At 45.8% G+C, this 17044-nt stretch overlaps 2 protein-coding genes across 9 annotated transcripts in view; one reads left to right on the plus strand and one right to left on the minus strand.

Annotated features, from left to right (window-relative positions):
- Nucleotides 1–1567, plus strand: part of LOC147010422 (uncharacterized) — a 33983-nt gene extending 32416 nt beyond the window's left edge. Inside the window, exon 3 of the mRNA XM_085860353.1 lies at nucleotides 130–1567. The gene's annotated coding sequence lies outside the window, so the exon portion shown is untranslated. The remainder of the gene's footprint in view (nucleotides 1–129) is intronic.
- Nucleotides 1–17044, minus strand: part of UBASH3B (ubiquitin associated and SH3 domain containing B) — a 47808-nt gene that overhangs the window by 1262 nt on the left and 29502 nt on the right. For 6 of the 8 annotated variants that reach the window (XM_085859856.1, XM_085859855.1, XM_085859862.1 and 3 more), the window contains 7 exons: nucleotides 9741–9860; nucleotides 7704–7822; nucleotides 4272–4374; nucleotides 3963–4062; nucleotides 2927–3049; nucleotides 2304–2396; nucleotides 111–333 (listed from right to left, as the gene is read on the minus strand). In XM_085859856.1, coding sequence (XP_085715982.1) covers nucleotides 111–333; nucleotides 2304–2396; nucleotides 2927–3049; nucleotides 3963–4062; nucleotides 4272–4374; nucleotides 7704–7822; nucleotides 9741–9860 — 881 coding nt within the window. The remainder of the gene's footprint in view (nucleotides 1–110; nucleotides 334–2303; nucleotides 2397–2926; nucleotides 3050–3962; nucleotides 4063–4271; nucleotides 4375–7703; nucleotides 7823–9740; nucleotides 9861–17044) is intronic. The other 2 variants (XM_085859860.1, XM_085859859.1) reach the window with 1 other exon arrangement.

Here is a 17044-nt window from a genome sequence, read left to right on the forward strand (position 1 = left end):
TTTCGGTTTGAGCCTCTCGGCATGGTTAAAGTACATCTTATGCAACAATTATTACATTTTTAACGTCTTTCTTGCTCTTCGTCTCTTGATGTCCCATCTTTGTTGTTTACCTGTAACTCTCATCCACAGGAAGGCCAGCTGCTGCCAAGTCTGCAGCTCCCATCCAAGGGTGTGACAGCAAGACTCCTGAAGATCCTTCAGCTCCCCCTGAACCTCCAGCTTCACCCGGTCCACTTGCAGATGACGTTCCTCCAGATCCTACACCTCTTAGCCAGTGCATCCACTCAAAGAGACCTGGCTCTACGCATGGAGTTAAACCCACTAACCCCAAGCCTAATGGGGAGAGAGGGGTGGAGGAAAGTGAGGAAGGTTTCCTGGTGCAAGCTTGATTATTATGTATTTAACATTCCACCCATTCACAACTGCTTCATTGGAAATGATATGTCCTTTGTTGCTGAGGCTTTTCATGAGACCACAAAAGGCCAATAGATTAGAGGGAAGTTAATGCTTGGAAAAAGTTGAATATTGTTATGGTTGTGAGGTACATGGAGGAATTTAATAGGAAAGTGATGATTGAATAGAGTTGTTTGGTCTGTGGACGTGTAGGAGACATCGTGATGTAATTAAGTAGGGAAACTGTGAGCTTAAGTGTTACGTGTCACCACACGGTGGGTGTTGCGGTGTTAATTAAATAGGGATTAAGGATAAGTTGCCCAGTATGTAATCGACCCCCCTGTGAACTTTCCCTACGTTTTGTATTCCAAGATCGGCAATAAAGGTGGGGAACACATCCCTAAAACAATTACAAGGGAGCCGAACGTGTAGGCAGAAGCCCCGCCTTCCTGGGTTTTGTGCGAGCAAGCCACGTCCCAGAGGCAGAGGATTGATGGATGTGACCTGAAACGCATGAAGAGGAAGAGGGGATGGGAGCCGGCAGATCAAATAGGACGGAGAGACGAATTCAGAAGAGGAACGGTTTTGTGCGGAGTGAGGGATGCACGCGGTCGAGAGAGAACGTAACTCAGAGATAGCCTGTAAACAGGGCTTTACAGCTGGCTTTTCTTTGACCCATGAAGAAGACGGCACGATTCTTGTATTCGTGCTGAGGGAATTTTTGGCTCGTGTGGTGAAGCAAGACGCTGTCCTTTGGCTCTTGGATTGTGAGGAATGCACCCCGAGCCTCATGTATGTCAAATAGCGGGCCGGTGAGGATGATTGACGCACGAAGCAGCAGCACGGGGTCTCCGAGCCTTGGTGTTGAATAGCGCTCACGAATTGCCTGACGTATGTTTGTCCTGCAGCGAAAGAAGCGACTTGGCGCCATTTTGCACATGTCTGCACGTGCAAAGAGCCTCGATTCCAAGTTCCACAAAGACCATCTCTGGGCAAAGCCAACTACCAGAATAAAGGAAGGGTTTTCTTTTATTTCATTTCACCCTGTCTGCATTAAGTCTGTGTGTGGAGGATCCTCGACTTAGACTTTAATTTCCTTCATGTATTTATAATTATGACCGATTATTGTCCTTTGTAAATATTTGTCTATTTCCAATAAATGCGTTTATTTTAAGTGGCTGTATCGTGTCATTGTTGTGGGGTTCGAGTACAAACCCTCTTGTGCCGTCCTGGTGCAGCGCTTAACTGCTTTCCCGTGCACGTGCATTAATCTCCGAGAATCTCGGCTGTAGGTCTCCAAGGGAGAAGTTTGACCGTCCGGGCTGGCGGTGTCAACCGCCCGTCACCACAAATTGGGTCTGGGGGGGTTAACCCTGGGCGGCGACAATATCTTCCAGTCTTGCCTCTGGCAATTTGTGTACATTATGGTGGTGTGGTTGTACTCTGCTTCCATATTTTACCCAAACAGAGTTGTTAACGCGGTTAGGGGCTGGCACGATGGCCGAGACTAGAGGTACGCACATTCGCCTCTCAGCTGTCTCAACTGTATTTGAATCCTGATCCAGCTATAAATCACAGGCAGGGCGATTCATCAACATGTGTGCCGGATGGACGTTAAACGAGTGTCCCATCTGCCAGTATTAGTTGGTGGACGTTAAAGATCCCACGGTATCCTTCACGAAGAGTCGGTGAGCTATCACCAGCACCATGAACAAATTACAAATTCCTGCCCTAACCTGCAGAGGGCATTGCATCAGCGGCACAACCACGCCCTTAGCCAATGATGCTACCCCGCAGTCTTGTGCTGCATACAAAACAAGAAGAACGCGGTTGTTTTTTTTTCCCGTGGTTTTAAAAGGAGGGTTAAGGTTTCAAAGGCTTTTACGTATGATTAAAAGTCGGAGTCGGACCTTTGATGATGTAATGAGCAGTCTGCACACAGCGTAGAGCAGGAGAACAAAAAACAGCATCGACCGGCACTCGTTTATCCCTCATTGCCTCTCCTGGAACACACAGAACTCACACTCTCAATGCTGCTCACAAATACAACCTGTACGATCATACTAAACATCAAAGGCTGAACTCTGTTAAGATACCTGAAGTGAACGCTGGGCCATCTCAAAGGTTTTTCTTAATAAGTGGAGAATATTATCATCTAAACGTTCAATGTGAAGAACGATAAAAGATATATGATAGCATGAAGCTCCATCGTCGGAGAAATCCGTACGAAGATCCAGTTTACCTATCCGCCCTCCTATTGGCTTGCCGACCTTGCGTTTTCTGTCACCCAGCTCTGTTATGAACCTTGACCTCAGTGTAAAAAAAGACCTTCCTGAGCCTTTGTGCTGTATTGGCATTGAGGGTCCGTTCCATCCTTGTATGACAAAACGATTTTGCATTACTTCCCACGTTTGTACAGGTGACTAGGTTTGAACAACTTGTGCGTACTGCCTTATCAAGTCCAAACTCATGTAACAATGACCTTGAATGTTTGGCTTTTATCATTGTATCAAAAACACCGCTGGGCACTAACCTGTGAGTTGGGCCTGTAATTGGCCAACCCGTGTGAGGGGAGGATCCAACTGCTGAGCCCGGTGACCGGCCGGCCGAACGGGGAGGAAAGGTGGCAGGTTCAAATCCTTGGGGATGTAAGTACCTGGCAAATAAGATGATATTATAACCAATTATAATCTTTTCATTACTAACCAGTCAACATTGGTGCACTCTAAAATTATAACCATGGGGTGAAAGCCAAGAACCGTTTGATTTCCTGAGATTCTTCTGGATAATAATGGCTGTTCGTGATGTCCTGGATAGTAGCAGGAGAGAGAATATTGTTGTGGGAATGCCTTCTTGGAGGTAAATTTGCATAGTATAGCGATAGTTATTATTTCCCAAGATGCATGTATTAATACAAGTGTGAAGCAATTGAATTGGGAGATAGGATACGCGTCGTTATATGTACAGAAAGCTGTCGTCTTCCCTCCCCACATGAATGTGTTTAAAACTGCTCTCCATAAAATAAAATGAAAAAAAAAAAAAAGAGTTCCCGAATCAGTTGGCCGGTGTGACTGCTTTGACGCTATTCATCAGGATTCGGACTGGGTAACTGGAAAGAGCCTAACGACAACAACATTGTCCTTCAAAATGATAGTAATGTCCATCACCGCACAACCATCAATCTCCAGCAAAACTTCGTAAAAGTTCAACTTGGAAAAGTGGTTTGAAGCAAGCAAGGTCGGGTCTGAAGCATGTATGCTTCGACGTGCCACTCAGTGGACCCTACAGGGTTTCATACACCCAAGAGGGTGAACCAGACCGGGAGTGGTAGTCGATCACAAATCCTTGATAGAGCATTGGGGCACTCTCAACAAGTGGTGAACACGTCCTGTGGTTGGATTTAATCCTGGGTAGGTCGTAACTCGAACACTGCGTTTGAAAATGTCTTCTGAGCTGCCATTGGAATGGAACCCACACATCCATATTGTAGACTGAAAATTTGTTCACAAATTTCGAATGGACTATTGCTAGTTTTTTGCAGAATCATGATGACAGTAATAACCATGTACCGTTTGAGTCGAGGTTGCGAGCCAGCCAGTGACGGCCAAATGTCACGTCGACCCTTTCGCCATGGCGAATGACAGTGAGGTGCAGCTGTAGATCACCGGTCTAAGGTGGGCGGAGGGAGTATACCACGATATAACACGAGTCAAGCAAAAGAGGTAAATTGATTACAATAGACAAAACCACTTTTTAATATGAATTCATAGACCAAGAAGTGTGGAAGGTATCGAGTGATAAAATATAATGAAAGAAATGTGGAATGAATGACAGGTAGGAGAGAGGGAGAGGGAGATGGAGAGAGAGAAACCTCGCACCTGTCCATTGAATGAATGAGGAGGGATTGGTGGAGCGACGGCCATGTCTCCCTTTCTCTTTACAATCTCACGACCCTCAATCTCCTCACACATCGGGTAAGAACTGTGGGATGAAATGCAATTGTCGGGCGAGTGAGGTCCAAGCAGAAGTTTTTGCATAGGAAGGACTGATATAATAAATCAGAGAACAGATATGTTTTAATCAATTTAAAAGGTGGTTTCGGGCTGGCAGGATGGCCTAAAGGTATGTGCATTCGACTCTTAACAGTCTCGCCTGGTTTTGAATCTCAACCCAGCTATAAACTGTCATCCTGCTATTTCCTAGGCAGGCCGAGGAATCGACATGTGTGCCATCCCTCGGACAGACATTAAGCCGGGTGTCCAGACCGTTAGCATTACTTAATGGACGTTAAAGATATCATGGTGTCCTTCACGAAGAGCAGACAAATCATCGCCGGAACCCTGAACAAATTGCAAGTTCCTGCTTTAACCTGTAGGGGGCACTGCATGAGTGGCAAAGCTGTGTCCAAGCAAATTATGCAACCTGCAGCCAGCCATGTGCTACAAACGAAGGAAGAAGAATAAGAAGTCAGTTAGTATTTGTCCTGGCATTTCGTTTATTACAAGTTTGTATAAACCTTTACAGGCAACCACCACCACCACCACCATCAATGCATCCAATCACGTGCAAGTTTGCGCAGGTGTGTTTTCATTCCACAGTAGTTTCAGAATTCTTTGCCATTCTACACCCTTTGCGATCTCACTTGCTGCCACCTTCATTTTCAACCATCGACGTCGAAAACATGTGGTGAACGTGTCCAAATGAAATTTGAAGCAGAAGTTGCTTACAAATAACAAAAAGTTAATCAGTGTTACAATGAAGAATAGTCTCGCTCGTAAAGGCTAATGCTGCTCTTCATGGGTGGACGGGTGGAACAACGGATGAAATCAAGAGAAACCTCGATACGTTCATGTCGATTTAGCATACCTCGATCATTGTTCTGTCGATTCCATCCGTCGAATACTTGGCAATTGCCAATCACTCCATTCTGCTCGTCAAAATTGGCTGGACATTGATACAAGGATGGTTTTAATGAACACTGCACTTCTACACCGGTTCTGGAAATCCAGGTTGCTAGCGGAGTATTCTTTCCACATTGTCAAGATGAACAGACGGTTGATCGGTGACATCTTCCACACGTTTGCAACAGGTCCCCGAGACCTGGGCCCATGACCCCCGATGGGTCGGCACCAGAATGTTCGTCATCGTCCACAATGTCGTCACTCCCTCGACACTGCTCACGAGGTGTACGCTCTGCACTGAGAAATGCAAACCCCTCACTTGGCCAGAAACTGAAAATTTTCACCATCTCCTAAGGGAACTTGCGGTGCTGGGTACCATCTTGGTTCTGACGGTTCAGCTGGCGTGGAATCTCTGTGTGGCAGTCACCTTGCGGACATTTTGTCGTTTATGAAATGTTATTAAAGTTGTGATTTATTTGTAGATTTTAAGGCTTGCCAGTGTGTATTTGGAGAAACGCTTGGCAAATTTATAATTTATATGATTTGTGTTCAGATCATTTGGTTTCTAAAATATAAGGGAGCAAAGTTATTTGTGTCTGTTACTCAATCTTCCTTAATCCGATTAAAATGAAGTTTATTGTTGCGATTCCATCGCTGGCTGACTGCTGTCCCGTGCGACACACCATGATGTTGTAAGATGTATTGTGTGAATTTGAAGTGCATTGGAATGGTTTATAAAAAGGTGCAAATGAGGTGGTGAGAAAAGGTTTATGAACCCTTTAGCATTTTCTGTATTTCTGCATCAATTTTGATCGAAAATGTAATCAGATCTTCATCAACGTCCTCGTAATAGATAAAGAGAACCCGATTAAACAAATAGCACACAAAAAAAAAAAAAATCTACTTTTTCATTTATTCATTGAGCAAAATGATCCAACATTCAATTTATTTGTCAAAAAAAGTATGTGAACCTTGAGGTTAATCAGCTCAATTAAGGGAGCATTTACAGTCAGGTGTTTCAATCAATGGGATGACAATCAGGAGCGAGTTTGGGTGGTCCTGCCCTATATGAAAAACATAAACTTTGTTCGTCAACATCAGAGTCTGGTCTTCACCACATACGTTGGTGGAAGCGTGTCATGCCTCGATCAAAAGATATTTCTGAGGACCTCAGAAGAAAAAAAAAAAAAAGAGTTGACGATGCTTATCGGTCTGGAAAGGGTTACAAAACTACTTCTAAAGGTGTTGGGCTCCACCAATCCACTGTCAGGCAGATGGCGCACAAATTGAGAAAATTCAACACCATTTTTACTCTTTCCAAGAGTAGTTGTCCAACAAAAATCACTCCAAGAGCAAGGTGTACAATAATCCAGAAGGTCACACATAACCCCAGGGTAACGTCTAAGGATCTGCAGGCCTCTCTTGCATTGGCTAATGATAGTGCTTGAGTCCATCATCAGGAAAACACTGAACAAGGATGGTGCGCATGGGAGACTAGCAAGGAGGAAACCTCTGCTCTCTGAGAAGAACATTGCCACCTGTCTCAAGTTTGCTAAAGACTACCTGGATGATCCAGAAAGCTATTGGAAGAATGTTCTGTGGACAGATGATTTGAAAATGGAACTTTTTAGCTTAAATGAGAAGCGTTATGTTTGAAAACCAAACACTGCATTCCAACATAAGAAGCTCATCCCAACCGTGAAGCATGGTGGTAGGCGTGTCTTGGTTTGGGGTTGTTTTGCTGCCTCAGGACCCGGACAGCTTACCATCATCATTGATGGAACCATGAATTCTGGATTGTTCCAGCGAATTCTACAGGAGAATGTCAGGGCATCTGTCCGTGAGCTGAAGTTGAACAGAAAGTGGGTCATGCAGCAAGACAATGATCCTAAACACACAAATAAATCTACAACAGAATGTCTGAGGCAGAAGAGATTTTGCATGATGGAATGGCCAAGTCAAAGGCCAGGCCTTAAACCAATTGAAATGTTGTGGCAGAACCTGAAGCGAGCAGTTCATGAAAGAAAGCCCACAAATATATCTGAGTTGAAGCAGTTCTGTAAGGGGGAATGGGCCAAATTCCTCCAAGCCAATGTGCAGGACTGACCAAGAGTTACAGGAAACGTTTGGTTGAAGTTATTCCTTCTCAAGGGGGTGCCAACAGTTACTGAATGTAAAGGTTCACATACTTTTTCCAACAAATAAATTGAATGTTGCATCTTCTTGCTGAATAAATAAATGAAAAAGTAGTGTTTTTTTTGCGCTATTTGCTTAATCAGGTTCTCTTTATCTATTATTAGCAATTAGATGAAGATCTGATCACATTTTAGATCGAATTTATGGAGAAACAGAAAATTCCAAAGGGTTCACAAACTTTTTCTCATGACTGTAAGTGTGGGGTGCAGAGACCGGTGTAGCAGCCATGTCGCCGCTTCATGAGCTCGTTCTGTGTAGTTTTCTGGGAAAAATCCAGACAAACCGGAGAGGTGGGAGACGCCAGCTAACCAGCCCTCACTGCAACTGATTGGCTAAGGGAGAAGGAGAAACCAAGAAAGTGTTAGACATATACCACACTCATCAGCAAGTATCTACTGTACCATAGCAAGGGACAAGTACTCATTATACTGCAGCAATGGATAAGTGATGATAAGTATAAGATGATAAGTGATGATAAGTGATAAGCACAACAATGATGATCAAGTACCCAGTGTTCCATGGTGATTGACAATAACTAACTGCACCACACTAATGAACAAGTAGTCATTTTACATCAGCGATGGACACGTTTCGGGCTGGGTTGCCATATCCACATCATCTGACGTTTATCCCACCTGGGAATACTTTCACAAAGGCCCACTTTCTCTATCAGGCACCGGTTCATCTCATCCTATCAATGGCTATTCTGTCCATCCTCTTGGTTCTGATGCATTGAATCTTTCTGCATGGCAGTTGCTATCCGCCTACAAGGCCTTCATCCGCAGCATGATGGAGTACTGCTCTCCCGTCTGGGCTGACTCCCCTGCCTCACATGTTGCTCAGCTTGACTCAGTGGAAACCAAGGCCTTCAAGATTATTAAAATCTCTCATGATGAAGCTGCGTCTATGGGCCTATCACTTTTCCTTTGTAGACAATACCATTACAAGACCACCTTCACACCTGGCTTTACTCCCCTAACTCATGCAGTCAACATGTTGCCATCAATGGAACACTTTCCTCCTCTCTCCCAGTGGAGGCTGGAGTTCCCCAAGGCAGCATATTGGGCTAAATGTTGTTCCTCCTCTTCATAAATGACCTCTCCGATGCTCTGGAAAACCCCCTATTCCTTTCAGCAGATGACTCCAAATTGTGTCATGCAATAACCCCATCCCACTGACAGTTAGACAACAATTGTGTCACTGTCTGCTGATCTGAAGTTGATTAGATGCTGCTACGATAAATGGAACATGTCCTTCGATACTGGAAAATGTTAGTCTCACCCGATCGCTCCAGAAGGATCGTGAAACGAAGCCATTTATCTATTTCACCGCTCAAGTCAGCCAACGGAAGCGGTTCAGTCTCTCCAACTTCAAGGCCTAACTTTCAGCCATGATCTCTCCTGGGCTGACCATATGGTAAAAGCTGACCTTGGAAATCTGCAGACTGAGCATGCAGATGCCGCAGATAGTTTGGGAAATGCAAAGCCAGTGGCAGACTTTACATCCTCTGTCATTCCAAATCATTCGTTGAAAAGTTCAAACTACTCACAGCCTACAAGGCCTTTGTCTGTAGCTGAATGGAGTATGGCTCTCTCCTACAGGCTGGGTTCCCAACATCACATCTGGCTCTTCTGAATTCTCTCAACATTATTGGAATCTCCAATGAGGCTGAAGCACGAGGCCTATTATCCTCACATCACCTGCATATCAATGCCCTTGATGGTTTTTACCACCTTTCCTCTGGTCCAGCTCCCTCTCCTCCTCTCTTAGCACTCTACTCACTCATGCATCGTTGGGGGGGGTTGGGAGAGGCTGTGGAGTAAAGTAAACCCCTCATGGCTTAACTCTCAAAATCTAGACTTACTACCCACCAACTCTTTTGGCCTTCCCTCCAGGAACACAACCAAGCAAGAACAACATCTAATGTCATTTCCTACGAGTCATCCTTTCTACCCACATGAATCCTCCGTCACTTGCAGACGCTCTCCTCTCATTCCCTTGCATTCTCCGAAGCCTCGCTGTCGTCAGCTCACCTTTTTACCCTCTGTCACCTCACTCTTCCATGAGCCAAAATCTTCTTCACCCATAAATTTTAAATAATAAACAAAAAGTACATTTGTACCCCAACAATGGACGAGTACTTTTTGCACCACGAGTAAAAGCTCACTCATCAATGCAAGTGTGCACACTTGTACGAGTCTCGAAAGAAGGTTTAAAAAAAAAAAAAAATCCCAACTCATTTTTCCGTACACAAAGGGTCGGCCTGTCTTGCGTTCCCATCCAAACCGACGGCTTTGGCTGTTGAGACGCTCCCGAGCCTAGGTTCAAATCCCAAGCACAACACATTTGTGTACAAGCTCCACGAAGAGCCTGAAATAAATGTTGGGGGAAGAAAAAACAATAAAAGAGGAAGTTTTATAAATACAAGTGCTGTGTAAATGCATTTTTTTTTTTTTACAGTACTCAGATAACAGACTTCCTTTGTTTAATTTTGACTTGGAAATTATGAAGGTGATTGTCAACAATTAAAAAATAGTCGCAAACACTTTTTCCTTTTTTATCTCCAATGATTTCAAGACAATTTACTGGAACAGCACTCGGTAGAGCGCATACCTCCGCAAGGCAGAACAGTTTGCGTTTTGTAGCCTACTGATAGGTCGGATCTGCTTTCGGACCTGAACCAAAATCAAATCAGCTTGTTCTTGTCACCAAATTTTGTCCGAATCCGTCCATAACTTTTTGAGATATAGTGCTATATGTAGTTTTTGGCCCAATCTCTCAAAGGTGAAGAATCACTTAAAATATTCTCTTATCCGGAGTCGGATCTTCACCAAAATCTAATCAATTCGTCCTTGTCACACATCGAACCTGTCCACCAAGTGTTGTCTAAATCCATCATTAACCTTTTGAGATATCGTGCTCACAAAAATACAGACAAAGAGACTCCCCCCAACAACAACACCAAACAAGGGTGAAAACAAAACCTCCGTGCACCTTCGGTGCGGAGGCAAAAAATGGTCATTTCAAAACTAGAAGGGCACTCGGTAGAGCGCATACCTCTGCCCCGTAATGCCTGATCCACGAGAACATATGGGACCCAATACATTTTTGAGATATCGTGCTATATGTCATATTTAATCTCCATCTCTGAATGGTGAATAATCATTTTAAAAAATTATAGTAGTTGGATCCAGATTCGGATCTTCACCAAAATCAAATCACTTCGTCGTGGTCACTCACCCAACCTGTCCACCAAATTTTGTCTGAATCCGTCCATCACTTTTTGAGATATCGTGCTATATGTAGTTTTTGGCCCTTTCTCTCAATGGTGAAGAATCACTTAAACAAGCTTAAATGAGCTAAGATCCTCATCCTCTTAATGATGACGTCATAAAAACGAATATGACGTCATTGTGATGTATCAGGTTTGCGATAAATTATCTGTGCTAATGCCCGGCTTGATTCCCGCAAACAAAATTCAAACAGCTTGCCGAGTTTCGGAGATAATGGTATAGGTGATTTCCATTTGCGGTCATATTATGACATCAACTTTTTTTTCTAGGAGGAATTTTCAAAATCGGAGATGGTTACTGCCTGCGCAGGGTATTTTTACATATATACGCCAAGTTTCAGGAAGTTTCGATGAAAACTGTCAGCTGAGAAACAAAAAAGTCCACAAGAAGAAGATGAAGAACAACAACGTGAGTAAGACGAGATCCTCCTCCACGAGGATCTAAAAATTATAGTTGCCAGACATGAATCTTCACCAAAATCTCACCAATTCGTCTTCGTCACACAACCAGCCGATTCACCAAATATCATCGAAATCTGTCCACAACCTTTTGAGATATCCTCCACACAGACAAACAGACAAACAAGCAGACAGTGGTGAATACATAAACTCTGTCCAGTGGGTGGAGGTAAAGATGCAAAAGTTTTTTTGGAATGTTTCTCCAAAAAGTATGTAAACAAGGTAGGGATGGTTACAAGAAGTGATCATGTGAAACCATCCGTACATGTTTCTTTGAATAATGTTTGAAACTACACAAGACACTGACTGTGTGTGTGTGTGTGTGCGTGTGTGCGCAATGTGCGAGTACGTATTCAATACAACTTCTCACAGAGGCTCCACCCCCATCCCCTTTTCAGGTGAAATGACATGGGCACAGAAGGTGAATATGAAGTTGAGTACAATCAATGCTGAAGTTAATTTAGTGACTAAATTGAGTAGCCACCACCCCCCACCCACCCCCCCTCACCCACCCACCAGGTGGGTCGAGTTTACGCATTACTTTCTGAAAAGAAGAATGGTCTGAATTTTGTAAGAAGACTATAGATGTTTGTGTGGTCTTAGAAAGTTATAGATGGCCTGAAGGTCTAAACTCTAAAGGGTACATTCCAATATTAGTTAGCGTCAAATACTCGGCAGTGTATGCTATTTTGGGGAAGAATTGTGCACTTTTGAATACAAATATCTCTTTTTCACACAACTATTTTGAACTTTGCCCTTTCAAAGGGCGGAGGAGCTCCTTGTGAGCCCACGGCCATCCATATCTAGTGCCCAACTGTGTCTGCAGACGTCCTCCTGCAGTTGGGTTACTTCTTATTAGGAGGTTGGTGGCAGGATTTGCACTCCGGCCACCGTAAAACCCTTCATTCCGCAAAACGTAAAAACGCAAAAAAATCTGAAAACCCACTCCGTGGGAGTACCTCCTGTGCAGCTTCCCTTCGCAGGGCAGCTCACCGGATGACGGGATTGGGGCAAAGCCTTCGGGACCCCCAATCTTTGATCGGAGGGAAACCACGGGGTAACATCCCTGGGTCAGATTGCGGGAGAGTGTGTCGGAGTGGTGCTGAGGTGTCGTCCACCAGACGGCGGTCTCCTTGGGTTAACCTGAGGCGGTCCCTTCGGGTGGGTGCCTGGAATGTCCTATCCCTAAGAGAGGATGATCACCTGTCTCTGTTATCATCTGAGCTCAAGCGTTTGGACATCGGGATTGCAGCTCTCTCTGAGGTTCGGAGACCGGATTGCGGCGAGATCATGGTGGGTGGTTACACCAACTATTGGTCTGGTCGCTCTGATGGTTACCATACCCAAGGAGTTGCTGTAGCTGTGTCCAATAAGCTGACCCCAATGATAATTGAGGTAACACCGGTCAACGAGCGTATTATGAGATTAAGGATTTGTCACTCCTTAGGTGTCATTTCCCTGGTCTCTGTTTATGCTCCGACTGAGGCGAGTGATCTCACCGTGAAGGATGCATTCTACGCCACACTCGAGTCTGTGGTTGATCAGTGCCCCAGATGAGATACACTTCTAGTCTTGGGGGATTTCAATGCATCGACTGCAACTGATCGGGATGGTTATGAGGTGTGTGTTGGTCCCCATGGGTCAGGAAATATGAACCAGAATAGAACTAAGTTCCTTGACTTTGCAAGAAGTCATGGACTTAGGGTGGTTGGTTCATGGTTTCAGCGCCCACAAGCTCATCGCTGGACTTGGTATTCCAACGCTGGCGGTGTGGCAAAGGAGATTGACCATGTCCTCATTGACGGTCGTTGGAGGCTGATCCAGAACTGCAGGGTCTACCGGAGTGCTCAGTTCCTCAATACTGACCACAGGCTTGTTATAGCAACTCTAAAGCTGCACCTTAAATCCTGGAGAATGGTACCATCCCAGCCTAGGCTGGATGTTGCCAAGCTCAGGGATGAGAGAGTAGCTGAGGAGTTTGCGAACAGGCTGAGTGGACACTTGGGGGGGTCTGGGTGCTTTGGGGGGTCCTGAAGAGTTGTGGAGCGCCTTCAAGACCACCGTCCTTGATGTTGCCGGTGGATGTCTTGGAACTCACCGCAGGGCAAAGAAGAATTTTGTCTCTCGAGGGACACTCGATACCATTGACCAGAGTCGCAGGGCCAGGCTGAATGGCAGAGCTGAGCTGTTCAGGGAGCTGAGGCGTAAAACTGTACGTGCACTGAGGGTGGACAAGGAGGCCGATGTGCGAGGAATCTGTGAGGGGGTAGAGCATCACCTGTGGACAGGTGATTCTCGTCCCGCTTACAGGGGAATTCGCGCATTACGTTCATCCAAGCCCATTCCTCGGAGCACTGCAGTTCGAGCAGAGAGTGGTAGGCTCTTGACAGAGGAGTCTGAAGTGAAGGCCCGCTGGGCCGGTTACTTTGAGCGGTTGTACCAGGCTGATCCCCCAGCTGTCGAGTTGGACGTCAAGGGTGTTACAATCCCTGTTGCTGACCCTCAAATCAACTGTGGTCCACCTTTGCTTGTGGAAACACGGGCTGCGGTGAACCAGTTGAAACAGGGCAAAGCTCCAGGGATCTGTGGCATCCATGCCGAACTTCTCAAAGCTGGTGGAAATGCTGCACTCGTGTCGTTGCATGCAGTTTTGTGCTCTGCCTGGAACACAGGCATCATCCCAACTGACTGGAAGAGGGGCCTTGTTGTCCCTCTCTGGAAAGGGAAGGGTGATCGCCAAGACTGCAACAACTACCGAGGGGTGACGCTGCTCTCAGTGCCGGGCAAGGGTCTTTGCTCGGATAATTCTTGATAGGGTTCGCCACCATCTGCTTGAGCACCAGCGTCCGGAGCAGTCAGGCTTTACACCAAAGAGGTCAACAATTGACCGTATCCTTGCACTTCGTGTCCTCACCGAACGCAGACGAGAGTTTCGGCAGGGGCTGCTTGCAGCCTATGTTGATCTCTGTAAAGTGTTCGATTCAGTGAATCGGGATGTCCTCTGGAGGATTCTTGGTCTTCGTGGGGTGCCACCAAAACTGATCGATCTGATGTCTGAACTCTACTCTGGTACTGAGAGTGCTGTGAAGTGTGGTGGTACCATCTCTGACTTACTTCCAGTTGTTACTGGAGTTCGTCAGGGATGTGTACTTGCCCCCACACTTTTCAGCACTTGTATGGACTGGATTTTAGGGAGGATGTCGGAGAGATCAAGTTGCGGTGCATCGTTTGGGAATGTCAAGATCTCGGACCTTGATTTTGCAGACGATGCAGTCATCTTTGCGGAGACTTTAGATATCCTTTTGGGGACCCTCGAGGTGCTGAATGAGGAGTCGGAGACGCTGGGATTACGGGTTTCTTGGGTCAAAACTAAGATCCAGGCTTTCGGTGACATCTTGGATGCTGCTGTCCTGTCTGTGTCTGTTTGTGGTGAGGATGTTGAGGTCGTGGAGAGATTCACTTACCTTGGCAGTGATATTCATGTCTCTGCTGGCTGTGAGTCAGAGGTCAATAGACGTCTGGGTCGGGCCTGGGGAGTCATGGATTCACTGGATCATGGGGTGTGGCGCTGCTGGTACCTGTGCGGGAGGACGAAAGTCCGAGTCTTCAGGTCCTTGGTACTTCCAGTCTTGCTCTATGGGTGCGAGACTTGGACTCTGACCAAGGATCTGAGACGGAGACTTAATTCCTTTGGTACCAGGTCTCTTCGGAGAATCCTTGGCTATCGCTGGTCGGATTTTGTATCCAACGAGCGGTTGCTGAGAGAGACTCGGATGAGATTTGTTACCTGCATAGTCCGTGAGCGTCAGTTGCGGCTGTATGGACATGTGGCTCGTTTTCCTGACGCTGATCCTGCTTACCAGATTCTCTCAGCGAGGGAGTCTCATGAGTGGAGGAGGCCAGTGGGCCACGTGCCTCATGGTTGCAGCAGGTTGACCGTCATCTCAAGGAGATGGGGATGGGCCTGGCATCTGCCTGGGGGATGGCCAGACGGAGGCCCCTGGAGTACCGGCGGAAAGTGGACGCAGCGACGCGCTGTTCTGGCACATGCTCCCATACCTGACCTGACCTTTCATATAAGATCAGTAAATACCTTGCCTGGCCCTTGCAAGCATGTTAAAAATTGATCAGTAACCATAGCAACCATTTTTGTGTTTAAAACAAATAAAAAAAACATAATCATTATTGAATATCATATTTTATTAGATAACGAGTAAATTTTTGAGCACACAAATTAAATAGTTTCTGGGCAGAATCCTTCCATTCCAGGATTTATTTGGTTTATAAACTGTTGCTGAGGAATCAAATGTGTAAAGTGGTGTGAATAATGGATACTTGCTCGTTTGAAACACGAAATAAAACACAAAACCGTCAAAATTTACACATGAAGTTACATTTGTGTCACATCACCAATAATCAAATTCTCGACAGTTTCATTTTCAATCGTCTCCATTGTTGGTACAACTACCTATGCAGGAACACAAATCAGGCAAATTAACTTTTCTGAGTCGCGCTTGCAATTCCCTGAACAGCGTGCACCTTGCAGTAACATCGAATCAATTCTCTACAACCTTTTGCTGCCTCTGGACGAGTCATCCGCAGTGGTCTCCAGGAAATCCTAACCGGATCAAGGACCCACCCCCAATCAGCTGGACAAGTAAGGTTGGGACGGGCCACAAGTGATTGCGAACACATGAGGCCTGCTTGAAGGACTGCACCAGGGCCACATTTACCCAAGGGCAACCGGGGCATGTGCCCAGGGTCCTCCACCACCCAACACGTGTTCAGAGGCCTCCACCACCCAACACGTGTCCAGAGGCCTCCACCACCCAACACGTGTCCAGAGGCCTCCACCACCCAACACGTGTCCAGAGGCCTCCACCACCCAACACGTGTCCAGAGGCCTCCACCACCCAACACGTGTCCAGAGGCCTCCACCACCCAACACGTGTCCAGAGGCCTCCACCACCCAACACGTGTCCAGAGGCCTCCACCACCCAACACGTGTCCAGAGGCCTCCACCACCCAACACGTGTCCAGAGGCCTCCACCACCCAACACGTGTCCAGAGGCCTCCACCACCCAACACGTGTCCAGAGGCCTCCACCACCCAACAGGTATCCAGAGGCCTCCACCACCCAACACGTGTCCAGAGGCCTCCACCACCCAACACGTGTCCAGGGGCTTCCACCATCCAACACGTGTCCAGGGGCCTCCACCACCCAACACATGTCCAGGGGCCTCCACCATCCAAGGGCTCATCCAGGATTAAGCCAAGCCATGTCGGCCCAAGCCAGCTGCTGAAATGTTATCCAGTATTCACAATTGCTAAGCGTTCCATTTCAGTTTTCCCTTCAGTGTAAAACAAGGATTATCAAATATATATATATATATATATATATATATATATATATATATATATATATATATATATATATATATATATATATATATATAGATATAGATATAAAAGGTTGCAGCTGATGGCGGTCACGGGCCGCGAGAAGGCCATCGCATGTGTGGGCCTCAGGCCTCTAACAACTTCTTTCCCCGAAGCGATCATGTTGTTGTTGTTGATGTGAAGGTAATGTTAAGGTAATATTTATTTTTCCGAATGTGATCCTGTTCTTAGCGGTGTAGTTGTTGTTGTGAAGGTCATATTGAGGTAATATGTCCTTTTCCAGATGCAATCCTCTTCTTGGAGGTGGAGTTGTAATGTTGAAGTAATATTTATTTTACCGGATGCGATCCTGTCCATTGGTAGCAATGAAAGCCCTCAAAAACACTCCTGAAATTATGTATTT

This window comes from Eptatretus burgeri, chromosome 16 (genome assembly GCF_056783735.1).
Source record: "Eptatretus burgeri isolate ZD-2024b chromosome 16, Ebu_testis_v1, whole genome shotgun sequence".
Lineage (NCBI taxonomy): Eukaryota > Metazoa > Chordata > Myxini > Myxiniformes > Myxinidae > Eptatretus > Eptatretus burgeri.